Raw genomic sequence first — 18,080 nt, 5'->3', positions numbered from 1 at the left:
AAGCCATGTCGTCAGTCGCCCCTCCCTGCATCAGAGCAACGGCAAACAACTGTGCATCTGAATTGAGAGTGCTGTCCATTTAAGTCGAAATAAAGGGCTTCATCGTGTGGACAGGTGCAGGTTTACATCGATTTAACGCTGCTAAATTCGACCTAAAGTCCTAGTGTAGACCAGGGTTTAGTACCAAGGAGTGATGGAAAGTGTTTCTTTAAGGCCAGGGATCTTTCTAAGTTAAACCAATGAAGAATAAACAGTGATAAAAGAGAGAGTGCGTTATGGGAGTTGTAGTCCTGATGGAACTGAGTCTGTAAACTGTCAGGACAGGCAAGACACTTGGTGTTTCACCATCCCCAGCATGAAAGGGAATCCAGTTATTCTTCTTCGAGTGATTGCTCATGTGTATTCCACAAAAGTGTGTGTGCTCACCACGTGCACCGGTGCCAGAAGTTTTTCCCCTAGCAGTACCCGTAGGGGGGGAGTGACCCCTGGAGTGGCGCCTGCCTGGTGCAGTATAAGGGGAGCTGCACGCTCCCCCCACCCTCAGTTCCTTCTTGCCGCCAGTGAAGGTGCTTCGGAACTACTCTGGTCCGGCTTTGCTGTGGCTCGATCCCCAGTACTCTTAGTTCGTTCAGTGTTAGTACCTGTAGTTAGTTAGCTGTTCAGTTAGTTTAGTCAATCAGCAAGCCCAGGCCAGGGCATGCCCCGTGCCCGGGGTTTAAGTCGTGCGGCGTTCTATGTCTATGTATAGGCGTTCTATGTCAAGAAGTGACGCACAGGCAGACTGTTTGCACTGTTTGGGAGAAACCGATATCAGCGAAAGGTGCAAGATTTGCAAGTCGTTTAAGCCTCGGACCAAAAGAGAAAGGGACATTAGGCTCCGGGCCATCCTGATGGAGTCGGCGCTGACCCTGACTCCAGCATGCATCTCCGAACCAGTCCCTGGCATGGCGGCGTTGGTACACGGCAACCCTCCGGACCCATCGACCAGTTCACACTGCTCCCCATTCATGGCCAAGAGGGCCAGGAAGACTCCCTCTTCGCAGCGGCACAGAGGGAAATCTGGGACAGAGGCTAGACCCATGTTGGGCCGTCCTCACTCCGCACTGGGCTCCAGGCCTTCGACTCACATTGAGCGGAGTACCCCGGCCCCTTCAGAACAGGCCTGTCCAGATGTCCGGATGCCTTCCACGCCTGAAGCCCTCCAGGCGGCCCGGGACGTTATGTCCATACCAGTGCCAAGAGCACCTCCAATGTCGGCCCCACGCTCCAGAGGCAAGCCACCGCTGGATCTCCGCAGTCGCCTCCGGCTCGGTATCGGTCTCTGTGGGGGGAACGTTCCCGAAGCCGTTCGCTACCCAGCGACTGCTCAGGGCAGAGTCCAGATGGATTGCCCTTGACACCTACCAGACTGTTGGCTGGGTTCCGTCCAGCCAGGATTCTCGGCATCGCTCATCCTCGAGGAGCAATCGTTGATGGGACCGCGGCAGGCACCGCCAACGGTCCTTGTCTCGGAGGGGGGACCGCCGGTCACAGCATGGTTGTTGACACCGTTCCCACTCGGCCTCCCGCTCCAAGTCTCGCTGTCGCGGGTCTGCCCGTTGAGGCTGTTCGCGGAGCAGCTGCTACCATTGGTACTGGTCCTCCATGTCGAGATCGCGGTCCCGTGGCCAATGTAGATCCCGGCACCACCGCTCCTCCCGGTCCAGCAGATCGTACGCCAGCCTGGCCTCCATTCGTAGCCGTCCTTCAATGGGCCAAGCCAAACAGCCAGCCCCGCCGGTGGTGTAGCAGGTGCAGTGGCACCGAGCGTTGTGGCCAGCCCAATGGTACCAATGGGCACCGTGGCCTCTGGCACAGTCCCCGGTGGGAGCTTGCTCGATGGCCAGAGCTTTGGAAGCACCATCAGCCTCCCCCTCCAGACCCCCAAGGAAGGAGTCGGTGGGACGTGCATCCTCGGCACCATTCCCGGAGTCTGACCAGGTGGTGGACCCTCCAGTGCCGGCCGATACCCAGAGCATTGCACTGGCCTCCTCGCCCTGCCCGGGAGGAGGTGATTGTGGTCCCGCCCCCCTCCACCCCGCAGGAGGACTTAAGGGCCCATCAAGAACTCTTAAAGAGGGTGGCAGCAAGCCTCCATCTCCAGGCAGAGGAGATGGAAGAGCCCTCAGACTCCCTGTTTAACATGCTGTGCTCGTCGGCATGAGTAGGGTGGCCTTGCCTCTCCATTAAGGGGTGGCTAAAATTTAAAATGCCCTGTGGCAGACACCAGCCTCCAATTGCAGGCTTCCAGTAGCGCAATGGAAAGGAGTTAAAGGCACTAGTGGAGGAGGGGGCAGCGGCCGCTAGGGCATCCCTACAGGCAGCCTCGGATGCTGAAGATATGGCCGCACGATCTATGGCCTCCGCGGCGTCCATGAGATGGGTGCCATGGCTCCTGCTCTCTGGGCTTTCCAGCGAGGTGCAGTCCTCCCTGCAGGATCTCCCATTTGACGGGAAAGCCCTGTTTACGGAGGAGACAGATACAAGGCTGAACGGCATGAAAGACTCCCTCACGACCCTCCAGACTCTGGGCCTATATGTACCAGCTCCGGCAAGACCTAAGTTCAAGGCGCAGCAGACTCCTGCCCAGGCCACCCTCCCGAAGTATGAGGCCGCCCACAAGAAACAGCGGGACTATAAGAGATGCCTTAGAGGCCGTCTCGGCCGGCCCCACAGCCTGGCTCCTCTAAGGGCAAGCAGGCAGTCTTCATCAGGGATCCACTCTCAATAAAGCTCCCTTTCTCCAACCGGTTGTGTGCTTTCCTCCCAGAATGGTCGCGGCTAACCTCGGACCGATGGGTCCTCAGCACCATCTCCCAGGGTTATGCCTTCCAGTTTACTTCCTCTCTGCCCAACCACCCGCCGTCCCGTCCCTATTGGAGGACCCCTCGCGTGAGGCTCTGCTCAAGCAGGAGGTGGGGTGGCTCCTAGGACTAGGAGCGGCAGAGGCGGTGCCCAAGGAGTTCATGGGCAAGGGGCATTACTACGGATACTTCCTTATCCCAAAGGGCAGCTCAGACCCATCCTGGACCTGCGAGGTCTGAACCAGTACATGGTGAAACTCAAGTTCCTCATGGTTTCCCTGGCCTCCATCATCCCCTCCCTGGATCCCGGGGACTGGTATGCTGCCCTCGATCTGTGGGACGCATACTTCCACATCCCCATATTCAAGGGGCACAGGCCATTCCTCCGTTTCATGGTGGGAAAGAATCACTACCAATTCACGGTCTTTCCGTTTGGTCTGTCCACTGCCCCCAGAGTGTTTATGAAATGCATGACGGTGGTAGCGGCCTACCTCAGGCGGCGGGGGGGATCCAGATTTTTTTCCCTATCTGGACGATTGGCTGGTCAAGGGCACCTCCTGTCCACATGCACCGCCTTGGGCCTGTTGGTAAACAGCATCAAATCCATGTTAGTCCCGGTCCAACGCATAGAGTTTATTGGGGCACTCCTGGACACAGCTTCGGCCACAGCCTCTCTTCCTCCAGACAGATTCAAGACCCTGAAAGGTCTCATCGACTCGTTTCAAAATTCCCAGTGATAACAGCCAGGGCTTGCCTGCAGCTCTTGGGTCACAAGTCGGCGTGCACATACGTGGTCCGTCACGCCAGACTCAGGATGAGGCCCCTCCAACTCTGGTTGGCCTCGAAGTTCTCCCAGGCCCCAGACAGGATGGACAAAGTCCTCACCGTGCCGGACTCTGTGATCACCTCCCTACGGTGGTGGTCCGCCCCAAACAACATGCTCCAAGGGGTCCTGTTCAGGTACTGTGCCCCGTCGTTGGATCTGGTGTCCCCAACGTTGGACCTGGGTTGGGGGACCCATGTAGGGAAATTTCAGACCCAAGGCCTTTGGTCAGCCCAAGACCTGACCCTACATATAAATGTCAAGGAACTCAGGGCGGTGTGGCTGGCGTGTATGGCCTTCCACTCACACCTGGAGGGCAAGGTAGTCAGGGTCCTCACGGACAACACTTCCTCGATGTTCTATATCAACAGACAACGCGGGGCCCGATCCTCTGCCATGAAGCCCTCAGGCTGTGGGACTTCTGTATAGCCCACAACATCCACCTGAGGGCCTTCCACCTACTGGGTGCCCGGAACGAGAGAGCGGATCACTTGAGCAGGGACTTTTCCTTGCAACACAAGTGGTCCCTCCACCCGGAAGTGGACCACCGGCTCTTCCGAAGGTGGGGAACTCCGCCGGTTCTGCTGAGTCGCGAATAGTTCCACCTGGGATATACCCGGTTCTGCTCTGGGGGGGGCCTGTGGAGGGGAGGCGATCTATGATTCCTTTATCCTGTCTTGGTCAGGCCAGCTTCTCTACGCCTTCCCCCCCATTCCCTCTAATCAGCAGGGTCCTGGAGAAGATAAAGACAGACAAGGCCCAGGTCATCCTGATTACTCTGGAATGGCCCAGGCAACATTGGTATGGGACCCTCACGGGCCTGGCGGTAGCTCTGCCGTGGCTGTTGCCGCTCCACCCGGACCCGCTCTCTCAGGACCAGGCTCGCCTCCTCCATCCCAAGCTAGCGGCTCTTCACCTCATGGTGTGGCTGCTCAGTGGTTAGGCGGAGAGGAGAGAACATGCTCAGAACAGGTTCAGTGCGTCCTCCTTGACACCCTCCACTTGCCGCACTTATTTGGTGAAGTGGTCCCGTTTTTCTAGATGGGCGGCGGACCATGGTGTCTCTCCCGTGACTGCCCCGATCCCTTATTCTTGACTACCTCCTCCACCTGAGAGCCCAGGGCCTGGCGCCTTCGTCAGTCAGGGTGCACCTGGCAGCCATATCTACCTTCCATCCGCCAGTGCAGGGGCACACGATATTTCCCCATGCTATGACTGGCCAGTTCCTCAAGGGGTTGGACCGTCTTTTCCCATATTCTAGACTCCTGGTCCCGCAGTGGGACCTGAACTTGGTTTTGGCTCCTCTCATGGGGCCCCCTTTTGATCCACTGGCCATGTGCTCCTGGTCTCACCTCTCGTGGAAGATGGCCTTTCTGGTTGCAATCACATAGGTCAGGCGAGTCTCGGAGCTCAGAGCCCTGACCTCCAAGCCGCCGTACACGGTTTTTATATAACCAGCTCCGCCCACACCCTGCATTCCTCCCGAAGGTGGTCTCCATCTACCACATGGGTCAGGACATTTTTCTACCGGTCCTCTGCTCCATGCCCACCCCACACGTCCAGTGAGAAGTGCCGTCTCCACACGCTCGATGTGCAACAGGCTCTGGCTTCCTACCTCGAATGGACCAAGCCGTTCAGGAAGTCCTCGCAACTGTTTGTCACCTCAGCCGAGCGTGCGAGGGGCCAGCTGATTTCCACTCAGCGGCTTTCCAATCAGATCACTTTGTGCATCCGCACCTGTTATGAGCTGGCGGGTGTTCCCCCGCCGCCCATTGTAAGGGCACACTCAACTCGGGCACAGGCCTTGTCAGCTGCCTTTGTGGTCCACGTCCCCATGCAGGACATCTGTAGGGCCGCCAACGTGGTCTTCGGTTCACACGTTCACCTCACACTGTGCGATCATCTCCCAAATCAGGGATGACACCGGGTTCAGCAGGGCTGTCCTCCATCCTGGGAACTTGTGAACTCCTACCCACCTCCAACAGATATGGCTTGCAATCACCTAATGTGGAATACACATGAGCAATCACTCGAAGAAGAAAAGACAGTTACCTTTTCCGTAACTGGTGTTCTTTGAGATGTGTTGCTCATGTCTATTCCACATCCCACCCTTCTTCCGCTCTGTCGGTGTTGTCTGGCAAGAAGGAACTGAGGGTGGGGGGAGCGCACAGCTCCCCTTATACCGTGCCAGTCAGGCCGCCGCGTGTCCCCCCCCCCCCCCCCCGGTACTGCTAGGGGAAAATCTTCCGGCACTGGTGCACGTGGCGAGCACATACACCTATTGTGGAATAGACATGAGCAACACATCTCGAAGAACACCAGTTATGGAAAAGGTAACTGTTTTTTTTCCCCCATGTTTGTCTTGCAGGGAGCCATGGTCTTTTTCTTGTGTTTTAATTGGACTTCATTCAGTTTTGTAAACAAGCCTATCTGAGGCATGTTGAACTAGTAGTATTGCTGCTTGGCTTCAAGAACCGTGCTGCTAATTCTGTGTTGCCAACTCTTGTGACTTTTTTAACATGAGTCTTGAGATGATTGGTGTGTTTCATGAGACTGCAGCTCTTGGGATCAAGTAACAACCTGAGAATCTAGCCCTCATAGTTCAAGTGAAAAAGTTGAGAATGTGATCAGAGTGTATCCTAAAAGGCTCAGAAACCAAAAGGGGAAATAAAAAGAACCTTGGGTTTTTTTATCATACTTTGCAGACTCATTTATTATTTTTGAACACTTGATTGACAATGCTGTAATCTGCAGCACTTGAATCTGAGTGGCAATGAACTCATAGCATTTGTTAAAACTAGGCATAGTAACATCTCTGCACTCCTGTCCTGACTTGTCGTCGTTATTCTGACTTGAGCTTCTCCTGAGCACAAAGCCAATTGTGCTGAGCTGTATAGTGATTTTGACAGAGGTTTAGTGAGGCCTCGTTCGAGCAAGCAACTAGGAATTAGGGACTGCTGAGTTTTATTCCATTGATTTAGGGTAACCCTAGGCATGTCACTAACTTTTCTCTGCCTCAGTTTCTCCTCCGTTGATAGGGGAATAGTCACCTACCAAATGTTTATAAAGTGAATTTAGTTCTTTGGATGAAAATGTCAAAACTACAAAACTGGTATGTATTACTTACTATCTAAACAAATGTCCACAGAGGAGTGGAATGTGACTATCAGTATCGCTTCACTTGTGACCTTTCAGGATTTAATTGGAAACAGAAACAAGAACAGTGAATAGCCAAGCTAAAGTGTTTGACCTTGGTAAATATATCATGTTGTGATTTTTCACTGGCAACCTCACACTGATGCTGTTAACCTGATTTGGAGTACTTAGCGGCTGTGGTTTTACCCTGTGTTCCTTCTTCCCCTTCTGAAGAAAGTAAATGCCATGAATCTGACTGATTTGTTGTATCTTCCTGTTAATTTGACTTTATTTCAGATGATTGTAAGTTTCATACGGTTAACACTGTAAGTTGCTCCTGTTGGTCAAGCCTCTTAACAGCCCCTCATTGAACTGACTCTTCTATCTTGCAGTGAGCACAAAGATTCCTCGGAGAAGAAACACAAAGAGAAAGAGAAAACCAAACACAAAGATGGCAGCTCAGAGAAACACAAAGACAAACACAAAGATAGAGACAAGGAGAAACGAAAGGAAGAAAAGGTAGGTAGTTCTTTAATGTGGGTGGGAAGGGGAAATTCTGCTTTAACTGTTGCACTACATGAAGACACAAGAACTGCTTCTAGTTTTTAGTTACCTAATAGTGGAAACTAACCCCAAATTAAGTTTGAGACTTAAAGCTCAATATCTTGTAAGCCACAGTCTCTAGGGGCCATATCCTCAACTGGTGTAAATGGGCACAGTTCCACTGAAATCAATGGAGCTGTGCCTACTTACACCACTAAGGTTCTTGCTCTACATCTTTCCTATTGTAATTCCACTCTGAAATCAATGTCAAGTTTAGATTCATAATCGTCAAAGGTCAATTTAGATTAAGTTCATTCTATGCAACAGCAGGCTTCAGTTTCCCAGTATAAGATGTAGCAGATATTGTACTGATAACTACACTTGACCTTTGCCAGCTGACACTAATGGAAGGCCAGAATGTAGCTGATAACAAAGATGTAGGCATCCTGGGTGTGCTAAAAGGACTAAGTTACAAATAGTATGAGCACTTGTTCCTGCTGCAGGTTCTCTGTCCCCTTTTCTCTTTCAGAGCAAATCTTCTGGTGATGTAAAAATAAAGAAGGAAAAGGAAAATGGTTTCTCCAGGTAAGAAAGTGAGTCTGGGGTCTGTAATCTGATGTAGCAGTTTGTCATGGTTTTGCTTTGTTTCCCAATCCTCAAATTGTTATGGCCCCTCCCACCCAGTTTGTGGAGGCAGACGCTCTGATATTGCAGTGACTTCTTTCCTCCATATAAAGAGCCCCCATCTCAAGCAAATGGATGCACTTTTGGGTAATTGGCTGACTTCCCAGAAGTCAGTGATGGGAAAAGACCTGTTAGGACATCTGGTCTATTCTATGCATTCAGGATTGTTCCTTACCATGGATTCTTGAATGCTATCATCCAGTGATCTGGAAACTAGGTTCTGCCCTGGGCAGAACCGACTCCTGGAAATGGTATTAACTGGGAGCTAGAAGAAGTCCTTACTCTGCTGTAAAGTGGGTGTCGTGGCAAGCATTTGACTCTCTATGCATTTTGTCTTCTGGAGTTGGGGTTGATAATGCTACGCCCCAGGTACTTGCTTATCTGAAAGCAAGATCGAGGGACTAGGATTTCAAACCCTAGTTTGTAAAGAAATAGCAAATAGGCCACTAGTTAAAATTTAACAAAAAAAATTGAGAAAATTTGTCACTTATTCTACTCTATTGACTTCCTAATCCTTAAAGAACCATCTAGACTTCATGAATATTGAATTGTACCAATCACCACTAGATTTACTTGTAGTTCATTTACTTGTGAATTTTTAATAGAAGTGCCATTTATTTCTTAACATCTGACAAACAATAAAGATTTCTTGTTTACTCCTTTAAATCCAGTTCTCAGATCATGAATCTGGGTCCTGTGACTGTTTTTCAGTTTGGGGTGCCTGACCATCTGCTGTGTATTGAAAAAGATCTGCTGCCTTGAAAGTAGTTTATATCTAGGGTTGGAAACCTCAAACCCTCCCTCCCTCTCCCCCTTTTTTGTTTTTTGGTTTTTTTTTTTGGGGGGGGGGGGCTGTCTTTAGTTTTACACACTACTGAGAATTCATCCCAGTCTCACCTTGGTCTGAAGTGGAATTGTGGCAGGGAGGGTCATGCGAAGGAGCCTGCCTGTGCTCTACTTGATTAGAATCATATGCTTATTTTGAATATCTCTTCTTGATACAGTAGTTTCAGTTCTCAGGTAGCAGTATTTGAACATGTAGACTCTGCATTTAACGCTTTTTTCTGACTTGGTAGAGGAAAGAGAAATGCCCCTCTCCAAGGACCTTTCAGAACTATATCTTGGAAATGCAAACCGTAATTATCATAAGCCAGTGGCAATTGCCATAATTACCTAATACAGCGCACGGTACCTTTTGTTAACTCCTTCTGATGGAACATGCTGCCTATAGAGGTTATGGAAGCTCCTTCACTTGGTTTTCAAAAGGAGACTAGATAGCCATCTGTCTTGGATGGTTTAGACACAAAAAATCCTGCATCTTGGCAGGGGCTTAGACTAGTTGACCCTTGTGGTCCCTTCTAACCCTGTGATTCTAGTCAGACAATTGAGCACTGTCATAGTTTCACCGAATGTATGTGTTTTAGGCCTGGTCTCCACTAAAAAGTTAGGTCGACCCAGCTGTGTTGCTCAGGGGTGTGAAAAATCCATGCTCCTGAGCACTATAGTTAAGCTGACTTAACCCCTGGTGTAGATAGCGCTGGGTGGATGGGAAGAATTCTTCCATTAATCTAGCTGCCACCTCTCAGGGATGTGGATTACCTATGCTGATGGGAGAACCCCTCCCGTCGGCATAGGTAGTATCTGTACTGAAGTGCTACAACAGCTCAGCTGCAGCTGTGCCACTGTACCGTTTCAAGTGTAGACAAGCCCTTAGCTGGAAACACTTGGCCCTCCCATACTAACGGAATTGGCTCAGCACAGGTTCCAGCTGCAGCACTTTGTGTAACCAGTGCATCGTTACCTCCTCATGCCAGTTCAAGACTTTTCCCAGACTCTCACTGTTGGTAACCCAAAACAGGCTAATAGGGAAGTAATTTATATTTCTCCCACTGAAATGTTCCATTGTCAAGCTCACTCGAAGTATGTCACCTTCCAAAAAATCTAAATTACCCAAAATAAGATTTGGAGGATGCAGGGGGAAGCATTATGGCATGGGTTACATCTTGGCAAGCTAGATGTGTGTTCTCGGGAACAATGTGGTACCCCGTTTATTCCATTTTGCACTGTCTGTCTCAAACTTCATTTCCTATTGCCAACTGCTTGGAGATGTTTCTGCATTAAGATTCCTTGTATAAAGCAGACAACATTTTAATAACAGTGATGATGATAAAAAGCCACAGAGCTCTATTTCCAGGGAGAATAAATTGTACAGGGTAAACGAATACTTTTTTTCCCTATGGTGATACTTTTCAAACGTCTGGAAGCTTAAGTCTTGGTTAGTTATAAATAATGCCATAAAAATGGCTCCTTGTAACAGCACATATCTGTTCTCTGTCTTCTGAGTTACATCTGCCAGCGGCACAGAAGCTATACAGCTGTGAAAGAGCAAACTGTCCTGTTCTGCCTCATCAACACAATTGCCAGCTAAATTAAGATTCCAGAATGTCTCTCTCTGAGGGTGATGTACAATGCAGACTGCTGCTTGATTTCTCTTTTCCCATTCCACCCAATAACAAAATCTGAGTGTTGACTTGGAAACTGAGCTAATTTGATACAGAAATCATTTGAGGGAATGTGAATAAGAAAGCTCAAGATGTTGCTCTTAGAGTTGCTTACCTGACCAGAATTGCATTTAGGGCGATTCAGAAATAGTTAGATTTCTGATTCCTTTTGCAGCTTATTTGTTTTATAAAGATAAGTGAAATGCTTTTTACAAAAGCAAAGACTGAAATTTAAAAACAAGTTCATTAAAAGGACAATATCTTTTAAAATAATGTCTTAAAATTATTTCTGCTCCTAGCATTATGGCACATTAAGACTGAAAATGTTATGCCTAATTTAATATTTATGTTGTCTGTTTGAGAGCGTGGGGAGAGCATGCACATGTTGCACTCTTGCAGCTTAGATATTGAAAATAGGCTAATTAGTGTAATTTTTTGTTGATCATCTGTTTCATATCTAGTTCTCACAAATTAGTATAATGCTGCAAGGTTCTATTTGCAAATGCTGTTTTTAAAATCAAACTGTTTTCATTTGAGATACTGTTTTTAACAAAGACTCTGGACTTCTGTTACTTGATGATGTCCCTGTTTCGCAGCATAAATGCATAGACTTCAGTAGTTTTTAAACAATACATTTGTAAATTTTTGGAAGCTGCACTGTGTTTACTTAAAATATAAGCCTCAGAGTAACCTAGAACCCTAACCTTAACACGTAAAAAATTGCTGCATTCCTTGCACTGCTTTAGGTTTTTTGGATAGAGTCAGCAATTGTGGGGGGAATTGCATACTCCCAGACAGTGTAAGGGGTGTAGCTCCCTACACTGGTGCAGGTGCTAGGAGAAATACAGAACTCTGCACTCCAAGACCAGTCAGCAGTATCTCTTTACAGTTCACTTCTTACATTGAATCGGTTCTGTTTTCAAAAAATTATTTGACTAATTGTTCTGTATTTAAACAAACAACACTCTGTCTTTTTCCTTAGTCCGCCACGTATTAAAGATGAACCTGATGATGATGGCTATTATGCATCTCCCAAGGAGGACTCCAAACCCCTAAAGAGACCTCGGGAGGAGGACGAGTAAGTAACTTGTGTACTGTGCCTGTGTGAAGAGAATGGTTTAGAGGGGTTTTGGGCCTTTCAGAATGAACAAGTTGGATGTGGGACTGGGGATCTAGATCCAGATTTTTTTTCTGGAAGATAAATTTGCTATGCTTAATATCTACGAATGTTCTAGGTGTATTTTTGATCTGGTACCCATGCAGCCCTTTTGCAAAAGTATCCTTTGGTGTGCTCTGTGTCGAGGAGGAAAAGGTGCCGTTAAGCATTGCAAAACTAGTGAATACAAAATCAAAAAGCAGGCAGAGAAAAGGGACATGGGTATTAAGAATGTAAAACGTAAATCTGAGTAAGAGGGGCATAATCGTTCACTAAGTGGCTGCAGTAATTTCTGCTGCGTGGTGAAATGACTGCACAGGAGAAAAAAAGCTTTGTCAGCCCTAATTTCGCCTGTGCTGCTTGGCATGGATTCCCCTTTAAAAGGGTCTAAATATGTTGTGAGTTATCCCAATAATTTAATCAAAATGCACACCTAAGACTTACAGGCCATGTGATGTCCCACAGTAAAATGGGCTTTTTGCAAAGCACAGCTGTATCTTATTGTGACCCATCTGAGTAAATCACTGCCATTACTTATCACTGCTACTGAGTTGAGGAGCACAGTCATGCTTCCATACTTAGTAAATGACCATTACCACAGTCCCATTTTTCTTCTGTTACTGTGTAGTATTTGTCAATTTCCAAAAGCAAGATGGACGTGACGTTAGAACTTTTCTTCTATATAGTCAGCCATTGCCTTCTGCTTGATAAGTTTTAGTGACTTTCCAGTCCAGTGTCTGTTATGGAAGGATTATGACCCCACTAACACTATCGTGGCATTGTTGAACGAACTGGTACTCAAGAAGTGAGCTGATTGGAGTGAAGTGACATCTGATTGTTAGCAGTGACAAGGAAAAATGAGTGAGAGAGGCTTTTTCCCCAAAAAAAGTCTCTTGTAAAGTGTTCCAGTCTTTATCTGGTATTCTTCTCAGTGGGTGGCCACTAATGCCTGGGAATTGGCTCACTTGGAGTTAGTGAAGTTCGCTAAAACTTTGCACGTTCAGAGGATTTTTCACATCACAGTTTCAGATTTGTAAAGGTCATTTTAGGGGTCTGTTGGCTGTATGGTGAGGGGCAGAGCTTCTGAATCCATTCCAGCAAAAAAGTGCTCTTCTTTCTTTTGAAAAACTTAGTGAAGACCCCACTGTAAGTTTGGGAGGATGGGGAGCATGGGAGTCCATCCCAGAGGTGTTTGTGAATTTGCACATGTAGCCTTCATGCTTATATGTAAGTGCATATCAGGAAACGAAGTGATTTTTTTTAACTGGTCCATGTCTCTTACAGTGATGAGTATAAACCCAAAAAAATCAAAACAGAAGATATCAAGAAATCAAAGAAGAGGAAACAGGAGGAGGAAGAGGTAAATTGTGAGAAAAAAGTTATAATTTCTGGATTTAAGAATGGAGTGCTTGTGGTATTTTGTAGAACAATGAAAGCTAATCTGTCTGATGTCCTATTAGCCCAAATAGGAATTTAAGGAGTGTTTCTACCCTGAAATAAATGGGTGATTTTTAAGACTCATTCAAGAAGATAACTTTCTAAGGTCATGTCTACACTGTGGGACATTATGCTGGTATAATCCTGTAGTGTACATACAGCCTTGAGTGATGTAAGGTTTTTTCCATCGCTGTAGGAGCTTCACCTCCCAGAGTAACAGTAGCTAGGTCAACAGAAGTAGTTTTCCATTGACCTAGCTGTGTCTTCCCGGGGATTATGTTGGCATAGCGATGGTGCCCCTGGGGGGCAGATTTTTTCACACCCCTCAGGTTTCAGAGTAACAGCCGTGTTAGTCTGTATTCGCAAAAAGAAAAGGAGTACTTGTGGCACCCTAGAGACTAACCAATTTATTTGAGCATGAGCTTTCGTGAGCTACAGCTCACTTCATCGGATGCATACCGTGGAAACTGCATCACCCTTAAAAGCTATGCTGAAATAGCTGTACCAGCAGAGAAAACCGTAGTGTAGACGCAACTTGCCAGCAGAAAAGTGCTTTGGGCTGGTAGGGTTTATGTGCAAAATAAGCTGTATCGGCAAAATCACTCTCTTATGCCAGTATAACTATGTATACACTAGGGCTTTCAAGAGCACAGAAATGTCACAGAAATTTACATCCCAATTCGACATTGCTATACCTGCAAATTTTCTAATGTAGACATGGTCTAAGTAAGAGTCTTTCTATTTTAAAAATATCTTGTTGAATAAAACGTAGCTGTGTTCTAATAATCCTTCTGCCTTTCCTCCTTGTCCTCCCTTTGTAGGACAACAAAGCCAAGAAAACTAAGAGCAAAGATAAGAAAGTCCCTGAAGGAGACAACAAGAAAAAGAAGCAGAAGAAAGAGGAAGAGCAAAAGTGGAAATGGTAAAATCTCTGTGATAAATTAACCTTTTGTCATTCTCTGTTTACCCTCAAATCCATTATATCGTGCTCTGACTAGAGATTAAATAAACAGGGACCTGCAGATCCACTATCTTTTACTGTTGGCACATATCAAGGTTTGTGTTCTGAATGTGTGGTTTAATTTTCAATAACATTTTTAAAATCTCATTTCAGAATATTCATTCTTTACGTTGAAAAAATCAGAACTTCAAGTGCTACGATATTCATTTTTCAGCTTTTCTGAGCTGCCTTAAAATGAACTAGTTTCCTTCCTATCCTGGAACAAGTGATCCAGAAGCTGATGGATCCATTCTCTTCCCTGCTGTAAAACAGAGGCTACCCATAGTGATCGGACACTAGGCGTTTCCTCCATCATGAGGCAATATGAAAGCTCCTCCGTTTATTGATGATTTAGGTTTTTTTGGTTATGTGCAGGTATATTAATTGGAGACGAAGCACTGTCACTTCAAAGGCAAACCTGATCCTGGGAACTCCTTAAACTAGAAGGATACAGTTGAAATAATTTTGGCTTTCACCTCCGTTTATTACAGTCTGATCTCAGCTGTGCAACAATCTCCCTTCACAAAAGGGATACTACCTAAAGAACACATGAATGAAAGCTGATCAACACATTCTATTTGAGGTTTTTAAAAGCATTTAAGATTTAATCTGTCAAATCTGGAAATACAGTTTGAATGGGAAGCATTTTTCCCCTGCGCAGAATCCAAAAAGTAATGTAACTGGAGTGACTGAAGTTCAACGTTCACTGACATTGGCATTTAAAAATATAGATCTACAAATAAATGAGGATTCTCGAGTTTGAGTGCAAGAGGGAGAAAATTATCTGGCTCTGGGATATGAGAGGCACCTGTGTTGTTTTCCCCTTGAAGAACTTGTCAGCTTGATGACTCAGCGGATGAATTTTTCTTTACGAGTGGTTTTGTACTGGCATCTCAGATACAATCCAGTGTTGTCCCCCAGAGTATGTGTAGGGTAATGAATATTCATGTATTTGAGGACTGGCCCTCATCATTCCCTACAGTTTAATACAGCTTGGCTTCAAATGCAAATATTTTTCCAGACTCCTGTCATCTCAGCACTCTGTAAGACCTTCGAATGACTCAACTTCGGAGCTTCCATCTACCTCTTCCCTTTGAGGGGTTATTGTGCTGTTTTATTAGACCTCCTTGTTGGGAAACCCCTCTTAGTATTCACCTTGCATTGCTCAGTTTCACCCCATCATGCCTTGCATCACCCTAAAATAACTCCTCTTCCTCAGAGTGTTTTACAGCCTTCAAATATTTGACTCCAATTGTCATGATTTCAAATGCAACGCTGATCACCAAATGTCCTTGTATGTTTAGGTTTTACTCTTTCATCCTAAGTGTATCATTTGAGCCCCTCCATAACATGCTGGTGCTTTTCTCTGAATTCCCTCCTAGCTTCCTGACCTCTTTCTGGTCTGGCTTTCATCTATTTCAGTTTTAATGTAACCATTAGTACATAAAGAACTGGTGATCCAGAAATGGTTTCTTGCCCTAACAAGCCTCTCTTCTGGCTTTATCTCAAGCAAACCTTCCTGGTTTTTGTCTCTGTATCCTACTAGTTAATTTCCCCCTTTTATATCATAGTCAGTATTGTCAGCAAGCCTTTATTGGAAGGCCACAGAACTTTCTACTTGCCTGTCTTGGCAGCATAATTCCAGTTAGCTGTGCCAGAGCTCAGCAAATTGTGCTGACTGCTGAGCAAAGCTGTATTTGAAAGTGCAAAACCCGGCAGTTAGTAGGAATGTCCTTCTGCTGGTGTTTGCTTGGTCCATCTGCAGCTTTTTATAGCATGTCTTTTGTGAAATGGGTTTCATCTCCATCTTGTAGCACTTCAGACTCAGCTCTTCAAGGGATTTTGTTCCATGCCAGTCAGTTTTCTGAAGATCTGAATTCTTTGTGTTGTTTTCTCTAGTGCTTGCCTTCTTGAGCATCTTAATTCTAGTGATTATGGGATTGGCATCACCATTTTACAACCAGGGAAGCTGAGGCACAGAGGTGAAATGACTTGCTCAAGGTCACTCGGTTAGTGGCAGAGCTGCAAATAGAACCCAGGCTCCTGGGTCCCAGTCAAGTGCTCTATCCATTAGTTGCACGCCCCTGCTTCAAGAGCGATGTCTGTCCAGTCTTGAGCATCCCTAATTGGAATGTGGATTGAATAGTTTTGCTGCTGTCTTTGAGTTACTTAGTCAGAGGAAGCACACTCTTTAACATGAATTTGATTCTAGAGCACAGAATTACAGTCTGAAGTCCTCTAGCATGGAACAGCCTATTTGAAGGCACAACCACTTTGGAGTCAGCTCAACTTCCAAACCGGAGAAGTGCCCCCACAAAACAATGAATCTAACCTCCAACATCACTAGAGAGTAGGATGGCTTCAGTGGTACAAAATCTCTACAAGGGAATGTCAGGAGCGGTGTTGGTGAGGGGACTAGTGAGGCAAACAAACATTAAAAGTAATAGTAGCAAATCTATCCTAAAGTATTGCAACAATAACGGCTAGGGCTCCGTGTCTGTCACAGAGGTCGCAGAAGTTAGGGATTCTGTGACTTTCTACAAACTCCATGACTTCTGCAGGGGCCAGTTTGGCCTACCCCAGGGCTGCCCAAGCAGCTGGCTCTGGGGCCGGCTGCTCAGGTGGCCCGGGGGACAGCCATACCGGCTGCTGCTGAAGTGACCCGGGGGACACAGCCTCACCAGCCGCTGCTGGAGCAGCTCTGGGGACAGCCACATCGGTCACTGCTCCGGCAGCCTGGGCAGCAGTCCCCAGGCAGCCTGCCACAGCGGCCCTGGTCCCCCTTAAGATTTAATCACAGGTACAGGTTCCGGGCCGTGAATTTTTGTTTATTGCCCCTGAGCTGTCCATGTCTTTACTAAGAACACCCGTGACAGAATCGTAGCCTTAGTCATGGCAGACTATCTCTTTCCCTCTTCACTGCCAAATAGCCACTATTCAGGAGTCACCTTTTTCTCCGTGCTGGAAACTTCAGGTTAGAAATCGCCTAGTACTACAGGTTCGGGTCTCAAAGTGATCAGCTCAGCCTTTGCTCTTGCAAACTGGATACGTCGAGATGTGCGAAACATAGGCTGTCTCCACTGCATAGCACTGCGGACTACGTGGGGTGTGAATTGCAGTGCTTGCCAAAAGGCTGCACTGTAACTGCCCCATGTGGAGCCTACTGGCTCAAACTAAGAGGTACCTAGTTCACATTAACATAGCCCTAGAGGGCTAAATTGACATGAACTAAAATTTACCTTTTAGTTCGTGCCAGCGGCGTACATGTGGGGCAGTTACAATGTAGCACTTTTGTCCACCCTGCAGTTCACACCCACATGGTACAAACTGCAGTGTCATGAACGGAAGCCCTCGGTTCGTTGGTGTCTTTACTCTGAGGCTTATAACAATTGAGATTCTGTCTGCTCTGCTTGGACACAGAGGATCTCACTGCACATCTTGTAAAAGTAAAGGTGGGTCAAGGTGCTTTGGCCAAAAACAGTATCATCCTATCATAGCAGTGTGCTATGTCCCAGTTGATTCCTGGTCTCCTCTCTGGCTGTGGCTGCATTTCAGCCGTGCCTATTGTGACAAAGTGCCTCCTCTATCTTGGTGGATCTTGCGCTTATGGGTGGATTTGCTTGCCTTTGAGCTTCACAGCAGGCCTCAATTTGGGCATTTTCATGAACCCACAGTCCAGGACAACTCCTTCTGTGTCTGACCAGGAGTTGGGCGGTTTGTGGGGAACCCGGGCCCACCCTCTACTACGGGTTCCAGCCCAGGGCCCTGTGGCATGCAGCTGTTTAGAGTGCCTCCTGGAACAGCTGTGCAACAGCTACAACTCCCTGGGCTACTTCCCCATGGCCTCCTCCCAACACCTTCTTTATCCTCACCATAGGACCTTCCTCCTGGTGTCTGATGATGCTTATACTCCTCAGTCCTCCAACAGTCCATGTTCTCACTCTCAGCTTTAAGCACC

At 47.1% G+C, this 18,080-nt stretch overlaps 1 protein-coding gene across 1 annotated transcript in view; it reads left to right on the top strand.

The window, feature by feature from the left end:
* The window catches only part of TOP1 (DNA topoisomerase I), an 84,858-nt gene that overhangs the window by 43,709 nt on the left and 23,069 nt on the right, over positions 1-18,080 (top strand). Inside the window, exons 4-8 of the mRNA XM_084645556.1 lie at positions 7,194-7,320; positions 7,874-7,929; positions 11,512-11,607; positions 12,970-13,045; positions 13,944-14,044. Of these exons, the coding sequence (XP_084501682.1) occupies positions 7,194-7,320; positions 7,874-7,929; positions 11,512-11,607; positions 12,970-13,045; positions 13,944-14,044 (456 nt within the window). The remainder of the gene's footprint in view (positions 1-7,193; positions 7,321-7,873; positions 7,930-11,511; positions 11,608-12,969; positions 13,046-13,943; positions 14,045-18,080) is intronic.

This window comes from Lepidochelys olivacea, assembly GCF_965140295.1.
Source record: "Lepidochelys olivacea isolate rLepOli2 genome assembly, chromosome: 13".
Taxonomy (NCBI): domain Eukaryota; kingdom Metazoa; phylum Chordata; order Testudines; family Cheloniidae; genus Lepidochelys; species Lepidochelys olivacea.
This window is presented reverse-complemented; position numbering and strand designations above follow the sequence as displayed.